The sequence below is a fragment of the Erigeron canadensis genome, chromosome 2 (genome assembly GCF_010389155.1).
Source record: "Erigeron canadensis isolate Cc75 chromosome 2, C_canadensis_v1, whole genome shotgun sequence".
NCBI lineage: Eukaryota > Viridiplantae > Streptophyta > Magnoliopsida > Asterales > Asteraceae > Erigeron > Erigeron canadensis.
In genome coordinates this window covers 1,577,608-1,599,894 of record NC_057762.1, presented here as the reverse complement: position 1 = coordinate 1,599,894, position 22,287 = coordinate 1,577,608, and the positions used below count along the sequence as shown (strand labels likewise).

The window sequence follows — 22,287 nt, the reverse complement described above, 5'->3', positions numbered from 1 at the left end:
TCAGCGATAGGTATGGTAAGTGTAAAGTTTTGACAACGATAGGTATGTCTCGTGTAATTTTTAAATCGTAGGTATGACCAGTGTAGTTTCGAACAAACCTCAAGTATGATTTTTGTAATTTACCCTTAAATTAATAAAGTATGATGATGATGTCATAATTAAATAAAAAATGTATAGGAGAACTATACAATGAGACAAGTTTTAAAAAATAATAGATTTTTAAATATAAGTTTTCTAATGTGTTGTTTATTTTTAGATGTGTATGTTTTAGTTTCTACCATCTTGCTAGGGTTATTTTTAATATAGATAGATCATATTCAAAAATCAGAAGTAAAAAATTGTCTGTTTACCACCAACCACAAAATCAAAGAAGAACACCAACCACAAAACTATGAGTGTCGAAGGAAGCTTTTAAGGTTAAGACAAACAAGATCTAGGTTTTAAAGTCACTCAACATTGTTTGTTTTTGACTTAATGGATAAAAAAACAATTGTATTAACCGGATACATAAGAATATTATTTAATCATTCAATCACTTAATTTATTCGGTCACTTAATGATTTAAAAAACATGACACCTTCACATCCATAAGTTATTTTTACAAAAGTACACACTGTGCTAAAATAAACCGTACCGCCACTGTGCAACCACCACTACACCACACTGTCGCCGGTATCACCGTCACTTTTACATTATGTAGGCATGTGTCTAGTAAAATTTGATTATGGTTCAAATATAAAAAGTAATAAGATAATAAAAATAAAATTATTTTCTTTAAATTAAAATTCATTATACATCATAAAAATTACATATCAACTTTTATATCTAACTTTCACACATCAGTTTTATCATTCATTATCAAATAAATAAAAAATCATATTCAGTTTATAATATATTTTTATTTAATTTATATTTGTTTTACGACCATTCTGTGTAAAATGACTCTTTTTATGTCTTTTCTAGATGTAATTGATTTACGACTATTCCCTTTACGATTATGAAGCTCTTAATGGAAGCATCTGAACCACGTGGAACACTTTGATTGGGCATGATTTGTTGTTCTGTTTTTGTAATACGTGGAGCCAGGCAGCCAGCCATGTTGGAGTTGAAACCTGCCCCATCTATCTATTTCTTTTCTATATTTCTAAGAATTTATTTAAATTTAAATTTGAGCATAATTGAATCACTCATAAGGCTTCCATCCATATAAGCAGCAGGTAAATTCTGCATAATTCATCTCTCTTTCTCTATATATTTGATCTCAAATCATAAAATATAATCTAAATCATGTCAATTAGGGTTGACTGATCCAGTTTATAATCTGATTTTTATAAGCTAAGTTCATATATTATTTCTAATAGGCTTATATTTATACAGTATTATATTTAGTTGTTTAGATTTATCTGTGTATGTATAGTAATAGTAATAAATAAATAATTTATATAGATTTATATATGTGTGTATATAGTATAGTAATAAATAAATAATTCATATAGGTTGTCGATAATAACAATAAAGTAGAAGTGATAATGGGGGAGAATGAGAATTGTAGCAAGACATATGGAGTTCCATTTTATGGTGCTTCATTTGTTCCCCATAATGTTCTCCTTAAATCATCCAATGATGCCGAACCTAAGAAAGAAGAAGACGATAATTCTAGACCGAATTATGTGATATTCTCCGGTGGGGGCGGTGAAGGTCGAAGTGGCATCCCTAATGCTCTTGTTGTTTCGGTTTTTGATGCCGCCACAAATTCCCTTTCTGATGAGCCCGTGAGTTTCCCATTTTCCACTTAACTTTTGTCAATATCATATACATTTGTATCTTTGGCATGCTAAAAGTGACTTAGGGATTTAATATCTGCTATTGATTACTTGATTGTGTTACCTCAACTAGTTCTCTAGTTATCGGTACTTGTATGAAAAAGTGAAAATGCAATTACGACTAAATATTTCTTCCGACAAAAGATTAGAATTACTTGTCTTAAGAGGTATATAGATAGGTACAAGTTAGAGGGTGTTTGAGAGCGAATTAGTTATTGGTCTAGTGGTCCGAGTTGGATGTAGGATGATTTGCCTCCCTAGGAGGTCTCGGGTTCAAATATGGTATAGGTGTTTAATCATTAATTTGGGGTCTCACCTTGTAGTTGTTTGGTTGGCTTATTGAAATTTGCTGTTTAAAAAAATGGGTGTGTAAGAACTTTGAAGTGCCTATTTATTAGTGCTTATGCCTTAAAAGTTGTGTTCAAAATAAGCAACAATCGTATAGCTTAAGTGTAAGACGGAAGATGAGAAGCCTACCAAGTAGTTGCTTTAACAAGGCAGGCTTAAAAATAAGTGCTTTTTTCCTTAAATTAAGCAAAAATGTTCTTAATAACCATGCACACTTTAAACTGCATTTTGGCTTGTAAAAGATTCGATAGGCTATACTCACTTACAAATACCTTCTGTTTTCAAGACAAGTCATCCCTTTTAAGAATGTTAGGTAATTATGTCTTTATACCACTTTCATGTTTACTAATTGTTCAATTGCATCCTTGGACTGGATCTACCTGGGCATATTGACCCCATTTCGTGTTGGCAAGCTAAATGCGACTAGCCTAACCTTCTTCAAATATTTAGTGATATGTCAAACGCTTCCTTTTATTCTAGCGTCTCTGTGTTTTCATGTATTGCTTGTGCTGTTTAAATAACAGAAACCTTTTAACGGTTAGAGTCTCTTTATAAGGTGGATAAACATGGAACTGGTGATGATCTGCCCTACCGAATGGCTGTTCACCCTGGAGGAGAAGGTGTAATATGTTCATTGCCAAAAAGTTGCAGGTAATTCTTAACTATGGGGTTCAAGAATCCCAAAAGACACCCAAATGTTAATATTGAGCTGTAGTTTTTCAATTTGTCAAGCAATAAAAATTCAAAAACCATGTTTGACTTTAATAGTAGAGACTCGAGTGCGATACACTTGATTTTACAGTGTCTACTATGTGAGATTCCCTGAGACTATGCAATGATTAGTTTTAAATATGAACAAGGTCATTGCTTTGGCTCATAGGTTTATCTTGCCATATCTGTAAAGAACCTAAAATATTTTTGTTGAAGTCTTTATGTTCATGTTATTTATTTAGGTTCTACATCGTTGTTTTGAATTTGGTTTTGCAGGTGGTTTGAATGGGATACCTTTACCAAGGAAGATATCTTTAAGTTGAGTGTAAAACCGTCTGAAAAAATTCTTGACCAATTGGAAGATGTTGGGCAACAATTGGCAGTTACATTTAGCCATGATGGTTCTCTACTTGCAGTTGGCGGTGAGGTAGGGCTAGTATTACACTTGTTTTTAATATCCTTTAACAGAGCCGAGTCTTGGTTTCACTTATTTTCTTTGGATGCATGTTTGTAATATTTTAGGTTGCTCTCTCTTTGCATACTTAAGTTTGTCTTCATTAGATTATGTGACATTATTGTACATACCATTTTTAATTTTAAAAGCAAATGCTTGGAGATTTACCTTTTTCTTGAGTCTGTGTTTAGTTTGAGGAAGCATAAGGATTTTAATCATCCAATTATGGTGCAGTACAGGATGGTACACTGAGGGCATTCAAGTGGCCTAGCATGTCATTAATTCTTGATGTACCTAAGGCTCATTCATCTGTGAAGAACTTAGATTTCAGGTTTGATTATAATAGGTGCATAAGGCTTAATCTCTACTCCATTTCTCCATGTTTTCTGATAATAGTTTCCTTGACTTGTCGTGCAGTCCTGATGGGAAATTTCTTGTCTCGGTAGGAAGTGGCCCTGGTAGGGTGTGGGAACTCTCATCCTCCGTAGCCAAAGCCTCTTTACCAAAAGAAAATGTAAGATTTTATACTTAATTGTGTATTTTATAAAAATATGATGGCAAGTAGGGGTGTAAACGAGCCGAGCCGAGCCCGAACTCGATAGTGCTTGAGCTCGAGATCGTTTAAGGAGCTCGGGCTCGAGCTCGTTCGAGCCTTAGTATATAAACTCGAGCTCGGCTCGTGATCTGTTAAGAAAGCTCAAGCTCGGCTCGTTTGTCAAAAAAACTAAATAAGTTCGAGTTTGGCTCGAGATCTAGCTCGGTAAGTGATCAAAACTAAGCTCGATAGTGCTCGACTCGATTAGTATATGAAAGCTCGTTTAGGCTCGCAAGCTTAATCGAGTTATGGATTCAAAGCTCGAGCTCGTTTAAGCTCAGCTCGAAACGAGCTTTTTACGAATCGAGTTCGAGTATTTCGCGAGCAGGCTTGACTCGTTTACACCCCTAATGGCAAGTAGAGTGGCAAGATAAGCCTGTTCAGTAACTGGTCAAAAGTGGTTTGGGTTTATTGAGTAACACTTTTTGCGGGTCGGTGGGTTGATCTAAGCTCTTGTTTTTCTTTGTTTTAGACTATATAACTAGTTGATACATTAATTATAGTTACAAAATTTATACGTAGCAATAATTGAAGTATTTTAATAATGCAAATTAGAGCGACTCTAGGCGTTAAAAATACCTTTGGGCAACTTTTGACCCACTCTTTTTTTAAGCAAGTTCTGTTAGTTTGACTCTTTTGAAATAAAAGATGATCCAGATCGACCCATTCATAAGCAATCTGATGTCTTAGTCTTGGTGGTTAGTCTGCATGTATATAAAGTTGGTGAGCATGCACATGTTTTTGGTAAGTAGTGAGGTTGTAACTCAAAACATGAACAAGTTTTGAGCAAGTTTAATGTACTTATTGAAGATTCAATAAGTTTATACTGCTTAATAGTATTTCAGTCCATCTGGTCTTATTAATTTTCAATCTTAATGCTAGTCAATCAATAATCTCATGAACCGCAAGTTATTGGTTTACATGTTGCTTGTATTACTCTTTTTTTTCCGCATTCTTGATCTAATCTCATTCATGCGTCTGGTACAGGATGAAATCTTTGGATTTTGTAAATTCTCACAAAATAGCGGGAATGATCAAGTTCTCTATGTCACTGCAATGCGAGGTGCATATACTGTTTGGCATTTTTCTGGTTTTTGCTTCTACTGGTTATGTATTTGAACTATTAGTTTTTTTTTTATATGCATTGATGTTAGTTAAACTTGACTAATAAGTTGTGAATAAGTACCCGGTCCCATTTTTACTAACTTTTGACTACCAAACACGATACTAATGGAGTGTGTTCGCTATTATTCACATATCTAAAGTACCCCTCATGCATCGACATGGAGGTCCTTGTGGGGGTAAATTATTATGCTATATACTTATTAAAATCATTCTTAATGGGAAAAAGAGGTATCTACCTAAAAAAGCAAACTTGAATTTGTTTTCAGAAATCACCAAAAGGAAAATTTTCCATTATCTTTGAACTGATGGGATTAGTGCATGAAAGTGTACTCAACGTTGCTCTGTTTGCTATTGTGTGTATCCAACTCTAAAAACCTCTATTCTGTGTTATTGAACGCCCTGACTGATTTATGGACTTACTGACTTTGCTAGACCGAGGAGGAAGTATAGTGAAGTGGAACACCACAACCTGGAAGCGGATAAGCTCAAAACATGTTATCAGAGATCCAATATCTGCTTTCAATGTATCAGATGATGGGAAGCACCTGGCCATGTAAGGGTTTGTTTCTTTTGTAAGCTTTGTTGATTGATGATTTCTTGTTTCAAAATTTAAGATATCTTAGCTGATTTATAGATGGTCATTTGTATGGTAAAACATGCCTTAAGCATAAGCTAGTTCTTATTTTCTTATGTTGAAGTTTTCCTCCAAAATGTTTTGTAGAGGCGTCAAACCTGGCCCATTTACTCATGAGTGTTTGGTAACGGCGTTTCCTAGTTGGGTTATTTTCTTCTCAAACAGGTCAAATGGTCAATTATAGAAGTTTCCTAAACGTGAGCTGGTCGACAAAAGTTTGCCAAAGCCTATATAGCATGCCACATTACCACCTTCCTATTTTTTCTTATTCTAATATTTGTATTACAAATTGTATACACTTATATGGTTAGTTGACGCCTTGATTATTTTGTAAAAATTTATATAACGGAAAAGATATATGTTAGCTCAACCTGACCTGTTTTAACCTCTCCTGAAAACGGCCAGTTTTTCAACCAGCTCATCTTGCCATCTCTAGTAAGATTATGATCTGATCTATAGATAGGAAGTCTCTTGATTCATTGAAGTAGCTAGCACTTGATACCTCATGTGATATAAAAAACGCAGATAAATTCTCGTTTGTAAGTTTCTCATATGTATGAAAGCAGAAAACAGCAGCAAATACACAATTCCTACAGAATAAATAAGATAACAGCAATTAATTAACACGAATAAAACCGACTGAAGTCTAGCAATTAATTAACAGCAATTCCTACAGAAGCTCCCTAACTGGTTTGAGTCTAGCAACTCCTACAAGTTCCACGATTAATTTTCTGAACACAAAACACAGTGGCCTATGGCCTTATTTAACCAAGCTGACAAGTGACAAATACCCTAACTTGGTGTACAAGGTTTTACTAAAAATAATAAATTACTAAAAGTATAATTACTAAAAATAATAAATTACTAAAAGTATAATTAATTCTTGAAACTTGACACTTTGCACCGTTGAATCTTCTCAGCAGATTTATATTGGTTTCATTGAGTGCTTTAATCTTCCTCTATTAATTTTCTTCATTTCCATGGCAGTGGTACCATTCAAGGAGATATTCTTATTCTGAATTCTAGTAGCATGAAGGTACATACTGTAGTTAAGAAAGCACATCTCGGGCTTGTAACAGCACTAGCATTTTCAAGTGATTCTAGGTGCGTTCTGTATTTTCAACACTATTTATCTGGAGGTTAACTTTGTTCTCCAAATATCTTGCTTAGGCTTGTCTAAAATCTACAGGGCTTTGGCTTCTGCATCTTTAGATTCAAGTGCTAGAGTGACACTAATAAAAGAAAATATGAAAACTGGTATGCAACTCCTTGGCTCTTCTAACAATCTGATAGCATTAATTAGAGGTGGGAATTCGACCCATGTACATGAATTTGGGTAGTGTTTTATATCAAACCGGTCAAATAACTTTTTCTTTTTTGAAGCTAAACCAGTTTGGGTCAAACACGGTGAAATTTTCCCAAAGTTTTTTGTTAATGCATATAATAACTAGTAGCAAATGTTTGTGGTCAATCTTGTAGATATCCATGCTTGAGTGCCCATACATATGCTTGCTGATGTTTGGTTTCTTTTACATTTTTTTCTGCAGGAATGAGCTTATGGGTCATACTGCTTTTCTTGTTACTTGCTGCAGCTTTATATTATGCACAATCTGAAGGTTATCTTAAGTAGAATATAGACGTGTTTTCCAAGTGTGGTACTGCCCTTGTTACTGGTATCTCGTTCTGTAAGTGCATCAAATGCTTGATTTTGCCTTTAAAAACCTTTTACAACATATAGAGAAATTAGATTGATGGTGTTGTGTAGCAGCTACCTGTATGTTCACATGCCGTTGTCCAATCTGTGGCTAGTTATTTCAACTGTTTTATCTGAAGCGTAGTAATGTTTTGTTGTGAAGTATACATAAATGTTATTGTTGAATGATCATTTGACCTTTATTATGTCAAGGCAAATTGTCCTCTATATATTATGCAGTTATGCACCAAGCAGAATACTCTTTCGACTACTATATATATCAGATGTGTTGCTTCCCCTTTACAAATTGAAATCTAATCTTACCTTACTTTAAATCAAGTCAATAGGACTTCTGAAATTCAGATTGTATGGTCATTTGGGTAGTGATTTAAGTAGTTTGTCTGATAACTAGAGTAAAATAGTTGATGTTAATAGCAACACACCCAAGCCTCAATTTTTAAAGTAGAAACCATTGTTGAGTAGATGGGAACTTACGAGTTACGAGTATAAAGAGAAATGAAGAGAAATGTTGAATTGATATAATCACCCTTGTGGTTATTGCTTTCAACTATCCAAGCATGTTTTTTTTTTATTATTATTTTTTAATTTGTCGTTCACCTTTGGACTTTTTTGTGTCCTTTCTAGACCATCATCAAACCTTTTCAAATGTCTCTTACAGGTTTTTAAAATTTCAATATGTGTTATCAAAACGACGTCGTTATGAGGCCAAACAAGTACATTCTCCCTCGTTGAAGTATTTAGATTGTTGAATTGTTATCATGAGAATTATGATATCAGAAGTGTTTCTAGCCTTGATTCTTTTGAAGTTACTAATGTTCATACTATTTGAAGAAAAAGTTATAGTAAAACACAAAGACAAGGCATAAAATCTCAAATATCAAAACCAAAATGACGAATACACATATTAAGCAACTTGCTGTAATTCCAAACGCACTTTTTAAACAGTTGTCTGTTACTTACAAAATCGACCTACGTATAAAGATTTCCATATGATATACGAAGGTATGAGGTATCCTTTATTTTCTTTCTATGGGCCTTTTAAGTCAATGTGATGTAAATATGATGGATAATGTAAATCAACCTAACCTTAGGATAATTTGAACATCAGTTGGTCTCACTTTTTTACAGATATGTAAAGAACTTCAATAGATTTGATTTTAACTTCAATAGATTGGTGAAGATTTTTCGACAAGTTTCAAAGCTTCTAGCTTTATCAATTTACCATCTCATCCAACTTCTGTCTGTATCGGGCCAAATGCTGCAATAAAATGTAAGAACCCACATCAAAATTTGTTGTTATTTTCCTGGTGATTTACCTGGAGAGCATATTAAGACAGAAACAACAGTATGACTAGACATCAGATTTTTCTTCGTTCTTGTTTATGTCTTTCTCATTCGTGATGAACAAATGGGTTTTGTCGTTTTGGTCAAACCAGGTAACTTTTGTTATGGGTCAGTGGCCCAATACACTGCTTGTCCAAAATGTTCAAAATTTAAACAGGAAATGCATCGAATGGTTAGGCATATTTCTTTTTTACCCAAGTCCTTATGATTTTACCTGTTCGATGTGTTAAAGATGATACACAACGTGAACAATCCCATTCATAAGCAAACGGGCCACAACCGGTACCTCTACATATCACCTTCATAACTCAATTTGTTTCAGGGTGTCTTAAAAGAGTTGCAATCTTAGTATTTAGCAAATTTACAAATTAAACTTGCCTGTTTCTAGTGTTGGTCCATATCATTGCCTTATTTTGTCAAAGTAGGGGTCTGTTAGACGTTTAAGCGGTACTCAAACTTTTTAGTTATATTAACAGAAGAACCATATGTTCAAATTTTCACAAGACGAAGACAGTAGTCAGAAGTGAATAATCTATTTGCTCATAAGGGAAAGTATTTACTACCTTAGTATAAGCGTAAACGCCAGCCTCATCTGGTGCTGCCGGACTTCCTCTTCTGAAATATTTTCCCTCTTTGACAACGTAAAGCATCGGTATCCCAGTTGATAGTTCCAAGCTTACAACCTAACAATACAAAACATATTAACTTTCATGATTCCTAGATGGAACAAACTAATTATAGGTAAATCATGGGCAAGTTGGGTCATGGTGAACCAAGTAATTTATGTAAGGGAAATGGGTTAGTATGGGTTGACCCAAACCACTATTTTGCCCGTTCTAAAGATATTTAAGAAAAACTTGATCATTAATATGATTAAAACTAATTCTTTTTATGAAAAGAATCAAACCTCTTGGGAAGTTAGTTTGTCAAGATACATTATTATAGACCTCAACGAATTTCCATGTGCTGCAATCATCACGTTCTTTCCAGCTTGCAGTTGAGGTTCAATCTGAAAAAGATCGAAAATTAAGCAAACATTTAGCTAGAGAAGAACCTTTCATTTGATTTTACACAACAGAAGATCATTCTTACATGTTCCTTGAAGTATGCAACAGCTCTTTCAGCACACATTTCCAAACTCTCGCCATTTGGTGGAGGTATATTGTAACTACGACGCCACTGCTGGACTTGTTCTTTTCCATACTTATCTGCAGTTTCCTGCTTATTTAGACCCTGAAGCTCCCCATACCTGAATGCTTAAGTTAGATTAATAATCAGGATTACAACAAACGGAAGCATGAAAAAGACTCGAGAAATGCTTACATTCTTTCGTTCAGTTGCCAAGCTGTTACGAAAGGGATACACTGTTTCTCAGTTTCTTCACTAAATATTTGACTCCATGCCTTTGCCTGTTCACTTTCGTCGTGCATGACAATTGGCACCTATAGATATGTCGACAAATTTACTCTATGTATATGAATATATACATATGTATGGATGGACTTATGTATGATTGACAGGTATGATGTATCTATTAATACCTTTTTGCGTCGATGTTGAGTCATGGCAAGCATAGCAGTCATTTGTGCACGAATGAGCGCAGACGTAAAAATCATGTCAATGGGTATATTACTTATTCTCTTGCCAGCTTCAATTGCTTCTTCCACACCCTTTTGCGTCAATGGCACGTCAACACAGCCTGCAAACAAGTTCTTTGCATTCCATTGTGACTCACCATGTCTAGTCAGAATCAAAGCAGCTTCTCCTGAAACAACCATCAATTTAAAAATTATTACTTATTCACAAGATGACATTGACTGACTTTAGAAGATTGTATTATTTGTCTACTAAATGCACTTTAGATACTTGATATATGGCCTAATGGCCAAACATTTTAGATTCTACACAAAGTATGTATTTTATCATAATTAAACCATGCTATCATACTCGATTTCTTTGGAGATTTAGATTCCTTTGGGGCGTTGATTGATGGGACTGAAACTAAATTGCATACACTTGTCTGAAAAGCAGATGCTTGAATCAAACCAGCAGTCCTCTTTTGAGAACGTTCTCTTATAGATAACCCGCCAATCTCTAGCTTGAATCTTTTTGGAATCGACCTCATGGACACATTTTCACGTTCACGAGGAAGGGCAGAGTTACTACTGTAACCATGAGGCTGCAGAGTACCAGTAGCCTGTTGAAATGCTGTTGCTTCCATTCTGGGAAATAGAATGACCCATGTACTTTTTTAGTAGGGAGTTAACATGTTGGATACAAGACGATTACCACTAATCTTGTAAAATTACTCATTTGAAATTGAGATTGAAAACTATTTCCATTAGTAACATTAAGATCTACTGTACTTGGTTGCGACACATTTTTTTCACTACATAGTTCATACCAAAATTCGAACCAAGTCATTTACCACCAAAGTCGAAGCAAGTCATTTCAAATAAATGTTTTTGTGCAAGAAATATGCCCACCAAAGTATAGTATAACAATTCATTGAAAACCTATAATTCTTCTACAGCATAAAAATGCGTATTTACACTTAAATGTATTTCATTTCACCAGATTTCTTCCTATAAAACGCACCATTAATGTTCCAAAGGTTGATTCCAGAGAAATCCCGACAGGCCCATGAGAGACAACCTTGGGCCGTCAGACAGAAAGTAAACTAAGTTCACTCAATGTCTCATGGTGACATATATGGTAGCCCAACCAACAAAAAGTTTTAGTAGGGCAGTGTTTGTTACTCGTATAAAATTTAATATTTAAGTATATAACTTAGCTTAAAAAAAATTCATGATATATAGTTTCGTTAGTGAATCTCCACAGTCACGAAGGGAATTTTTTTTTTTCCTCCTAAATTTGAACTTGGAACCTCTAGAGACCAAAATTTTAAGACACCACCATTGTGGTTACGGGTTACCTGTGATACTTTTCAAAAAAATCAACTCGGACACAGTGAAAAACTAACTTATAATCCGCATAGTCAGAAATATTAAACATAGAACAGATGAACCATGCGTCAAAATAACTATGTGTAGATTCATGTAAACTGAAGTGCGAAAACAGCTAATAAATTCAAACAAAATATTTAGCAACATGTATACCCTATATGATATTTACCTTATGCAAGCTACGAACACAATGTGTGTATAGTAGTTGAGAAAATAGAAGTGAGAGTACTTATATACCAATGCAAAATGGTTTGGTTTAGAAGATGAAATTTGTAGATAAATTCGAGGCTAAACAAATGGTTATTACAAGGAATTATGAAATATTTGACGGACAAGAATATGAACAACAAACAAACAAATTAAGTTAAGTATATATAATACAACTATCATGTCTATTCATAAGTTTAAACAACTCATTTCATTTTAAATTGAAGTACATGCAATGATCATTTCTATAACCATATATCTTTATTGTAAGTGGTCTTTGACAATATTGTCTTTTGATGAAATTAAAAGGTCATTTTAATTTATGTATATCTATTCAAACAGTTTTTGTTTATTAATTTTTTAGAAGCTAGATGAGTTAATAGGTCCATTCAATCACTATTTCTTATATCACGCTGTGATATAATGTATAAACTAATAAGCTTTAATTTAACCTTTTTAACGAAATTAAATCGTTTACATGGGAATATGTTGGAACCACATCCTAAATCCTAAAACGCTTGGGCTACAACTGTACGTGAATATTTTTTTCTTAGATTTTGCTAACCAAAAACTGAAAACTACCAGAAAGTGAACCGAGCCGATATCTCACCGGGTCAACTTCAGCCCGGTCTAAGAAATGGGTTTGTACACCCATGATTGGCCTGAAGCCCGAACCATGTGATGGAATAACCTACTGTAGTATTTTCGATGATAATGCAATATAATCAGTTCAACTTTGACAAATAACAAACATTCTAGAATAGATATCCAAGCAAAAGAGTCAAAAAGCTTTCTATCTTACCGAACAACTCCAACCCCAATTGGATGTAGCTAGATTGGAATTATTTAGGCCTATGAACATAAGAGTTTTATCAAGGATAAATGCCTATAAAAAGAATTCACAATTGAAATCAGATTGTCTGTGAATGTGTTATTAGAAATGTGGAAACATAAATAAACAATAAAAAAGTGGAGATGCGGGGTATCGATCCCCGTACCTCTCGCATGCTAAGCGAGCGCTCTACCATCTGAGCTACATCCCCATGATACCATTTTATGTTTACTCTTGTTAATAAATAGAATGTTCACTATATATATAGACCAATTTGTATTTTGCAACTGAGCCATAGTTACTTCTTGATTATTTATAAATGCCCCTAATTAATCAAAGATTATCATCTCATCAAAAGTAAAAGGTTGTAATGTAATGTTGATTATCTCTCATAATCAGTTTGATATCACTAGTACTACTTTACTCGCTTTGACATATATTTGACTCGTTTTCTGTAATTGCTTTGAATAAATAGTTTTACAGTGACGAACAAAATGTTGCGAGTAAATAGGGTTTGAGAGGACTGGATAAACCTTTGACGAACAAAATGCCTCGTTATACACGAAATACTTAAATGAGAATTTACAATGGTTGTAAATTTAATACAGACAGTCAAAATTATAGTCGAGAACTAAGTGTATATGTAATGAATTTAACATTTTAACAAATTACGTTATCTTTCACGCTATTAATTCACATGTTACAATTACCATAAAAAAAATTTCGTGAGCGATCAAAGAAAACCTCATGGTTCGATGGTAGTTGAGTATGAAAAGAAGTACCAATTCATAGAAGGTGTATCTTTGGAAGAAATGACATAAACCAAACACAACCTTTCAATTTCATAAATCTAACTAGCTAAAACAAGTGCAGTATCTGATCTTATAACCGAAACCCTCAAAGTCTCGAGCAAATCATGATAACCAAAATGACACCAAACCTAAATCACCCACAAATGTGTATGGTCTTCGACTAACAATCATATAGTAAGATACTTCGGTTCCGTTTTAAAACAAAACAGGTAACATTTTGCAGGGCTACAATATCATTCATAATGCTGATTGCTAATATCAACATTAAAACAACACCTTAAAATCCTTAATATATTCATCATAAATCATAATAATAATAATCTCCAGATTACCACAAACAAAAGAATACTACAAGCTCCAACATTAGACTTCAGACACATAAATAGATGGTATTAGGACAACATTTTCTCAAATGACTTGATCCATGCCATGACACAAACATTAGGTGTTATTTGTTGTTAACCACAATCTAGTCCTCTTCTTCCATGAGTGATTGCAAAAGTGTGGTGCAGCCAGACATGATATCGTCCTTCATGAACCCCATGGCGTTGGCAAAACGGGTGTTTGAGACAATGCCGTTGTGGCTGGTGAGGACAACACGGGCACGTTCACGACCAGGGTCAGCAGTCATGCAGTCACCCATTGGGCTGCTGACAAGCATTACATCACAGGTCTCTTCTCCGTGATCTTCATTGACAAGGATATGGTAAGTTCCGGTGGCATCAGTTGTTCCCTCCTTGCTATAGACGAGTTTTTGTTCTTTGTCCTTGCATTCAACCCTAACCTTGGCACCTATATAGCAAACAAATATGATACACATCAATTATAGTCTTAATGACGGCATATATGATTTTTTTATGACTCAATGTAGATGCTGCCCTATAATGTCCTAAAGAATGAGAATCTTTAAATTAAAGGAACGCTTAATAGAGTGTATTCGCATACTCATAGTTCATCTTATGCAAAATATTTCAATCACATAATAGTTCTCTGCCTTGATACATGTAAATGAAGTTCAAAATGAGAAAATGAATATAATCACACTAACTCTAAAAGTTCATACATACAATTCAACACTTCCTTCCGAACACAAATTTTACACCTATGTAAAATGTAACCATAATGTTACACAATCTACTTCTCTCGTGTAACTTTAACTACAATGTAACACAATCTACTTCTCTCGTGTCATTTTTTTTTTATCGGCTAAGATTTGTATGAATATTATGCTCTGGCAAGACGCCGCAACACCAAAGAAATAGTTCTCTCGTGTCATTTTAATCATAAGATTACACAATCTACCTCTCATGTTAGCCATGGGACTCGTGTGTGAAGAACCAAGGTTGGATCGATTATCCATAAGGCATAAAGAATACTCAATCAAAAGTAATGTTCAATATTTCAATTGTCCTAAATAGTAAATACTGATCCTAATCCTAATTAAACTTCTCTTTTATTAATTGGATGATAATAATCCCTTAAGTCAAAACCCTAAGCCACCTGTAAACACTTTGATTCCAACTAGATCCAATTTTAACCATCATCACAAAAGATAATAATCTCATTTTAAATGTGAATCTTTTTGATAAACTTGTCCCTCTTGTCATACTATAATGACCAATATACCCCTACATTATTATCCTAACGATAATAAATTACAATTACAATTAATTTAATGGATAAGTAGAGGGCTAAGGCTAAATGACATAAATACAAATAAGTAGAACCCTAATCTATCACTCTGAGTTCAGATCTACAAATATACTTAACCATCTACACTTTCATTTATACAGATCTACTTATCTTTTTAACCTTTATAAAATTTATATAAATGTGTAACAGAAATATAGTAGTTACAAAAAAAAAATAGAAAAAGAAAGAGGGTACGTGGAATGTAAGTGGTGGCAGAAGTTTCGAAGCCAGCACGGCAAGTATCACAGTAAACTCTGCCTTGTAAACGGAATGGCCGAGACATCGGACGTCCGGCGTCGATCAACGCCGGCAGGACCACACATAACAGTGCCACCATTAACACTACCCTACTCCCCATTGTCTTCTTTTGAGTCTTCTGTGTGAGAGAGAAAGTAACAGTTGCAAAAAGATAGAGACAGTGGGAACAAAAGTGATGAGAATTTGTATTTGCGAAATAGATAACTCTATTTGTTTTGTTTTTTTTTCTTAAAGAAAATTTTAAGATTTGGTCCTTATACTTTTTAAGAGTGCACCCCAATACCCACCATGTCTAAAAGTAAGTAAGTAAGTAAGTAACTGCCCAGTGCCACCTTCCGCGGGTTTTGAGTCCCAATACCTCAACGGTGTATGGGGGAGGTTAAGAAGTAGGCAGACCTTACCTCTACCTAAGTAGAGAGGCTGCTTCCAGTATCTACCTAAATGGTAGAAAATGCCCTCCAACCTTTGCATGGGATGAGGATCGAACCCATGACCTCTTTTTCTAGAAGCAAGGGTGTTTACCACTGATCCAACCATATCATTCTTAATTTCTTTATCAAGTTTTGAGTGGCGATACTGTCATATTACTTCCTCCTTTCAGAATTTGTCCGGAACACCTTTCAATCCTGAAAAGTAATGGTGCATAAGAGGTTTAGATGTAAACAGTTTTATCTTTACAAAAGTAAAAAGATTGTTTCCAGGTTCTACGAACAATAGAAAAGAAACTCCAGTCTTGCTAAACACGAAGATCGATCACACCTTTCGATACTAATACGCTTTATTATTCCCTTTGGGAAACAACAACGCATTATGAGTTAACGGGTCTATCGAGTAAGGTCTTTTGGGGCTTTTAGGAGCTTAAAATCTTCAAACTTTTGAAAATATACCTTTTTTAAAAAGGTAGTTCTGTTTGAATATACATTTGTGATCAAAAGTTCCAGCCACAAAAAGATCTTTAAAGCCTCAAAAAATCATTTAAATAAAAATTTGTGTAAAAAAGGTTAAAGTAGAAGCTCGAGTTCCTAGTCTCATTTTCAAGCCCCAACTCCAAACTTCTGACCATAGCCATAACTCTAAGCTTTTTGCAAAACATACCCAACAACTCCCTTTTTGACGTTGAATCTATTACTAGACTCGTCCAATTGTTTGTTAAATGTGGAGATAAATATATCCGATACTAGTGTTTCAAAAGTAACATGATTATCTTACCGACGAAGATGATATCGACTAGACTTATACGAACAATTCATATCCGATTATATATTTGTTGTGTTTTAGAAAATTTTGTTATCTTTGCAAGTAAAGAATCACATCTTCTATTGGCATTGACAATATCTTTGAGATTTCTTTTGCAACATTTGTAAAATTAACACAAATTCAAACTCAAATGATCTTAAATAATAAGAGGATGTAATTACATTTTAAAAAAGCAGCAAATTGAAAATAAGTTAGAACCCAACATGTATTACCAGCTCGTCTCAAAGTCCCAACTTGGTTTGCCTCTCTCCCAATTTCAATTCATGAAGTTATATCTTCTCAAAAATAGATTTTTATAAATTTATTCTTTTACTATAACATGTTTTATCAATGAATATTTAATTAAGTTAGCGAAAAAAAATTGTGTGTTGATGAGCTAAAATCAATATTACTCATACGGGTACCAGATGTATGATTGAAAATGAATCCTTGAATTTTTTAACTATTTTTATTTTAATCTTAACATTTGTTTTAAACAAATTTTTTAGATTTCAAATTGGGATATTTTAAGTATACATCTCATACCTCATTTTCCACTAACGAATGACACGAAGTCAATTATACTAAGGGGAGGCAAAGGCCACCCGACATGATAGATAATCACCCGGAATGATTTCATACAGGGTGTGTTTGGCAAAAAGCTTTTAGGAGCTTCAAACTTCAAGCTTTTAACAAAAAACTCTCATTTAACAAAAAGCTTTGTTTGGTTCGAGGAGCTTCAAGCTTTTAAATCGGAACAAAAAGCTCCTTACTTGAATGCTTGTGATACTAGCGTTTATAAACAGCTACAAGCTTTTCATCGATGATATATTAATATTACTTAAATAACCTTTTTATGACACTGCATACTTTTTACAGAGAAGATAATAAGATCGAGCTATTGAACATCATATAGCATAGAATACTCAAAAGCTTTCTTTAAGTAAACAATTTCTTTTCTTATAGAAGGTCATTTGTCTACTTGTGGTACTCTTTTCCTCCTCACATACTTAAGTTCTTTTTTATATATTTACTTGTATATTAAATTGAGAAAACGTATACTCGTATATGCATTTTTGAGTTTTACACAATTAAACAAATTGGGTTTTATTTGTATTAAGTATTCATATTGTTCATGTCTAATCTTGTCATTTTATACATTATTAAAAGCTACAGCTATCTTACCAAACACTTAAATAAATATAAAAAGCTTTAGCTACCAGCTTCCAGTTACAACTAACAATAACCAGCTTCCAGCTACTAATTAACAGCTACCAGCCTCTAGCTAACAACTAATTTTACCAAACATACCCTAGATACATTTTCGGGATGGGTAACCCCATCAGAGAAAAATGTGTAACCTCATCACACAGGGTATTAGCGGCAACATCGCCGTTAATACTGCGGGCCCCCATGTCTGTAATGGTAAATTTGAACGAGAAATTAGCGGGGCCCCTGTCAGTGTCAGAGTATTAGCGGCGACGTTGCCGCTAATACCTTGGATCGGGTTGACTTTTGCCTGGTGGTATTACCCTTTGCCTATATTTTTAGTGGATAACAAAATGATATGGATGTGGATGTGACGATAAATTGTCCTCTCTCAATAATCCATTTGTCAACCTGAATGATTCAAATATATATAAGGGGTCGTAAATATAAAAGACTGTTTGGTATTTAAATTTAGGTTTGAAACACTCTCATATTAATTTTTTAATTTATAAAATTTATGAGGCCTAAACATTTATTCATTAAATAAAAAATTCTAAAAAATTAATATGTGAGGTGTTCCACACCAAAACTTAAGTATCAGACAACCTTATATTCAATTTTCCCATATACATAATACATTTATACCTTTTTGGGTAAAGTTTATATCATTAGCATCACGGGTATATTTGGTAAAAATAGTTGCAACTTTTAGTTAGAGTTGTAAACTATTGTATCTTTTAAACAAAACTATTACCTATAACTTTTATTTTTTTAAAGTGTTTGATTTGGTAGTTGTAGCTGCAACTTCAAAAGGTATTTGTGTAATTTTTAAAGATTGAAAGCTTCATCGAAAAGCTAAAGTTCTCGAAACGCTACTTCAAGTTGCGTTTTATTTTGGCGTTTTTTTTGTCTAAAAAAAAACTAACGCTAGTTTTATCTAAACAAAACTTTTAACACTTTAAAAGCTTTTATTTTAAAACAAAAAACTAAAACTCTTAAAAAATTCTTGACATTCTTGTGCCAAACATAACTTACATGTTTATTGAAAGTTCAAGCTTTAAGAATTTTAAGTCATACTTATATTAAAATGATCAAAGACTACAAGATTTATAAACTTTTAAAGATTAATTAGCATTTTCTTTTTGCTAAAATCAAGATAGACTTTTAAAATTTTCATATTACTATATCTACATTCTATGACACTAAATAAAAATTATTAATTATACCTGTCCGATGAACGGACACTATAACTAAAACAAATTACTAAATATTTATTATAAATGTTGTTTTATCAAATCATATGTAAACCAAATAAATTTAATAAGAAATATTAGAATTTAATATTTTATAAAAGTTGTTTGCATTATCTATTCATAAATTTTACAACATAACTAAAGTGATTCTAATGATATTATACTCTTATTATGTATGTAAAATTTAAAAGAAACATAAGTAGATTCTAGAGAAAGAAAAAAGAAGATATAAAAGAGAAGAGGAGAAATATAAATCAAATATAAAAACAAATATCAATAATATGTGTGTGAAATTGATAAAATAAATATCTAATTTAACTTTAATATTTTATAAAGGTAGATTAAAATAAGACAATATATATCTTAAAATATAATCAGTTAGCAATATATTAGATTTAATTATCAATACAATCTAGCTAGTTTTATATTATATTAAAGTAAATTATATTCCATTTACAAAGATAATTAAATACAAGAAGATAAGTTACATAGATTGACAATTATATTATTATTATCTTATAATTAGTTATAATATTCATTGAATATCTACCATAGTTTGCAAAAAATAAACAAATATTAACTTAGATCAAGTGGCTTGTGTGCAATATTAGTAGTTAGAGGTCATGAGTTCAAATCTTGTATTTGTACTTTTTATTTGTTATTTAAAATTGATAGAAATAAATGACGTGACGAATGAAGTGTCACACTTGCATTCATTAAAAAATATAGATTTAAATGTCAATATATATAAAAAAAATGATTAAAATTAGAGTTAATTATTTAAATGGTACCTAACGTTTGCGAGATATTGCTAGTTTGATACCTTTCATTTCGAAATTACGCGGATCATACCTAACGTTTCCAAAACTCTACTCGGACCATACTGGAACCAAACATCGTTTGATGTCCGTTAAACCCCCCCCCCTCCCCCACATGACTTGCACATGAGGGGTAAAAATATAATATCGTGTTTCTTAATTACTTAAATGGTACCTAAAGTTTTTAGTCATTAATTTTTTATTTTATTTTTTTTTGTATTTTTTTTTATTTTGAAAGGTAAATTTCGCTTTAAAACAATGTTTTAAAAACCGATTTTTAGTCATACCGGTGTGAAAATTTTCCGATATTGTCGAAAATACCGTCTATTACGACTATTTTTAATTTATTTTATTTTTTATTTTATAAAAACTCTCCAAATCTTGTTACAATTTAACGAAAATCGTCAAAATGCACTTATAATACACTAGAAAATAATACCAAATAGATATTTCGTATCAAAAAATATAAGTTTTAAAGTTCACAAATAACAAAAAATAGCAATAAAGTATCGTAAACATAATTTAAATTTTTTTTCAAATATTCTTTTTTGAAAATGTCGAAAATACTGCAACGGTAATACCGGAAAATACCAAGAATACCATAAATACCGGACGGTATTTACCGGTATTTAAAACATTGCTTTAAGTTTCGTGTCGCGATTCGGTAGTAGGAGATCTAGCATATGTTATCGTTAAGAGAAAAAAAAGACAACATATGTTAGACTTATCGCAACACGAAGTTTTAAGCGAAATTCACCTTTAAAAAAAAATAGTAATTAATAACTAAACATTAGGTATGAAATGAGCAATAACTAAACATTAGGTATGAAATGAGCAATATCACATTTTTACCCCTCAGGTGCAAGTCACGTGTGTGTGGGGGGGGGGGGGGGGGACGTGGTTTAACAGCCATCAAACAACGTTTGGTTCCAGTATGGTCCGAGTGGAGTTTTGAAAACGTTAGGTATGATCCGCGTAATTTCGAAAGAAAACGTATCAAACTGGCAATATCGCGCAAACGTTAGGTACCATTTAAGTAATTAATTTTTAAAATTACCAGAAAATGACACCTAAGCGAAAAACTTAGTTGACACGAAATAAAAAAATGTCACACAGGAAAAAAATTATCCTTTCTTAGTTATATAGAGAGATATGTTAAAATGTCCTAATTATGACTTTAATAAATTAATTTTCATACTAAACTCTTATCTTATTAATTTACATCATAAACTTTTATCTTTTAAAATATCTTTATTACCACCTTTACAATAGATTACATTTAAATCAACCTACATTTCTCAACTCTGCCCCTGCCACCAATCACCTACGCCGCCACCACCACACCGCCATTGTTGCCGCTACTGACGCATTACAGAGGTATCGTACTAGTCAGTCGAAAACAAAATCTACTCCCTCCGTCCCATATTATGTCTCATATTAAGCGTTCAATTTTGACTTGTCAAGTCAAGGTTTCAACTTTGACCGTAAACATTTTTGCTTGTATTATATAACACTTCATATAAATTTTATGGTCGGATTGAACTTTAAGTACACTTCATATAACTTTCATCAATTACTATATAATATAAACAAAAATATTTATGGTTAAAGTTGTAAACATAAGACTTAACAAGTCAAAACTGGACAAACATGAGACAGAGAGAGTAAATAATATAGACAATGAGAACTAATTAAGTATGATTGTCTAGAGTCTAGTTTCAAATGTGATTTCATGTCCTGTTTTTACCTTTAAGCATATGATAGTTTGATTTTGCTTAGAAGTTGGTCTTTTATTAAAAAAAAATTTGTTTTTACCCATTTTAATATATATATATATATATATATAGGTTGGGTATTGTAAAACCAGTATTAAAGTAAAACAAATAAGACACAATCTTCTTAGATCATGGTTAAATTGATGCACGAAGATTCACGAAACAATCGATGTATAATGATTTTCATGATGCATGGTGATTTTCATTAAAAAAACCTTAATTTTATTTGTTTTACTTTAATACTTGTTTTATTTTACCAAAAACCTATATATATATATATATATTGAAAAGTTACGTGGATATAGATGTGACAATCAAATGTAAATTTAATACATATGACTGTGAATATTATAGGTTCACCAAATTCAAATCTGATCCATTATCATCGTTAATCAATAAACATAATGTTAATGTGTAAATAGTAGATTTATAATTAACAATGATCAAAGATTCAAAGGTAACGAGAACATGAATTCCATGT

At 32.7% G+C, this 22,287-nt stretch overlaps 3 protein-coding genes and 1 non-coding gene across 4 annotated transcripts; 1 reads left to right on the top strand and 3 right to left on the bottom strand.

Moving 5' to 3' along the window:
• The first annotated feature begins 1,129 nt into the window (after window positions 1-1,129).
• LOC122587417 (SEC12-like protein 2) lies at window positions 1,130-7,611 on the top strand. The gene is made up of 11 exons (XM_043759579.1): window positions 1,130-1,217; window positions 1,497-1,772; window positions 2,728-2,822; window positions 3,159-3,309; window positions 3,576-3,667; window positions 3,754-3,850; window positions 4,919-4,994; window positions 5,489-5,609; window positions 6,678-6,794; window positions 6,880-6,947; window positions 7,238-7,611. Exons 2-11 carry the CDS (start codon window positions 1,530-1,532, stop codon window positions 7,318-7,320), a joined length of 1,143 nt encoding a protein of 380 aa, XP_043615514.1. The 5' UTR covers window positions 1,130-1,217; window positions 1,497-1,529; the 3' UTR covers window positions 7,321-7,611.
• A 969-nt stretch (window positions 7,612-8,580) lies between these two features.
• On the bottom strand, window positions 8,581-10,969 carry LOC122590150 (2,3-bisphosphoglycerate-dependent phosphoglycerate mutase 1-like). The gene is made up of 7 exons (XM_043762487.1): window positions 10,696-10,969; window positions 10,290-10,513; window positions 10,072-10,190; window positions 9,841-9,997; window positions 9,656-9,757; window positions 9,312-9,431; window positions 8,581-8,662 (listed from the first exon to the last, which is right to left on the bottom strand). The coding sequence occupies exons 1-7, from the start codon at window positions 10,967-10,969 to the stop codon at window positions 8,618-8,620; spliced, it is 1,041 nt and encodes a 346-aa protein (XP_043618422.1). The 3' UTR covers window positions 8,581-8,617.
• Window positions 10,970-12,891: 1,922 nt separating this feature from the next.
• Window positions 12,892-12,964, bottom strand: TRNAA-AGC. Its single transcript has one exon. It is a non-coding gene; the product is annotated as a tRNA-Ala (tRNA).
• Window positions 12,965-13,829: 865 nt separating this feature from the next.
• LOC122587164 (protein DOWNSTREAM OF FLC-like) lies at window positions 13,830-15,705 on the bottom strand. Its single transcript, XM_043759253.1, has 2 exons — window positions 15,453-15,705; window positions 13,830-14,357 (listed from the first exon to the last, which is right to left on the bottom strand). Exons 1-2 carry the CDS (start codon window positions 15,613-15,615, stop codon window positions 14,035-14,037), a joined length of 486 nt encoding a protein of 161 aa, XP_043615188.1. The 5' UTR covers window positions 15,616-15,705; the 3' UTR covers window positions 13,830-14,034.
• Window positions 15,706-22,287: the final 6,582 nt, after the last annotated feature.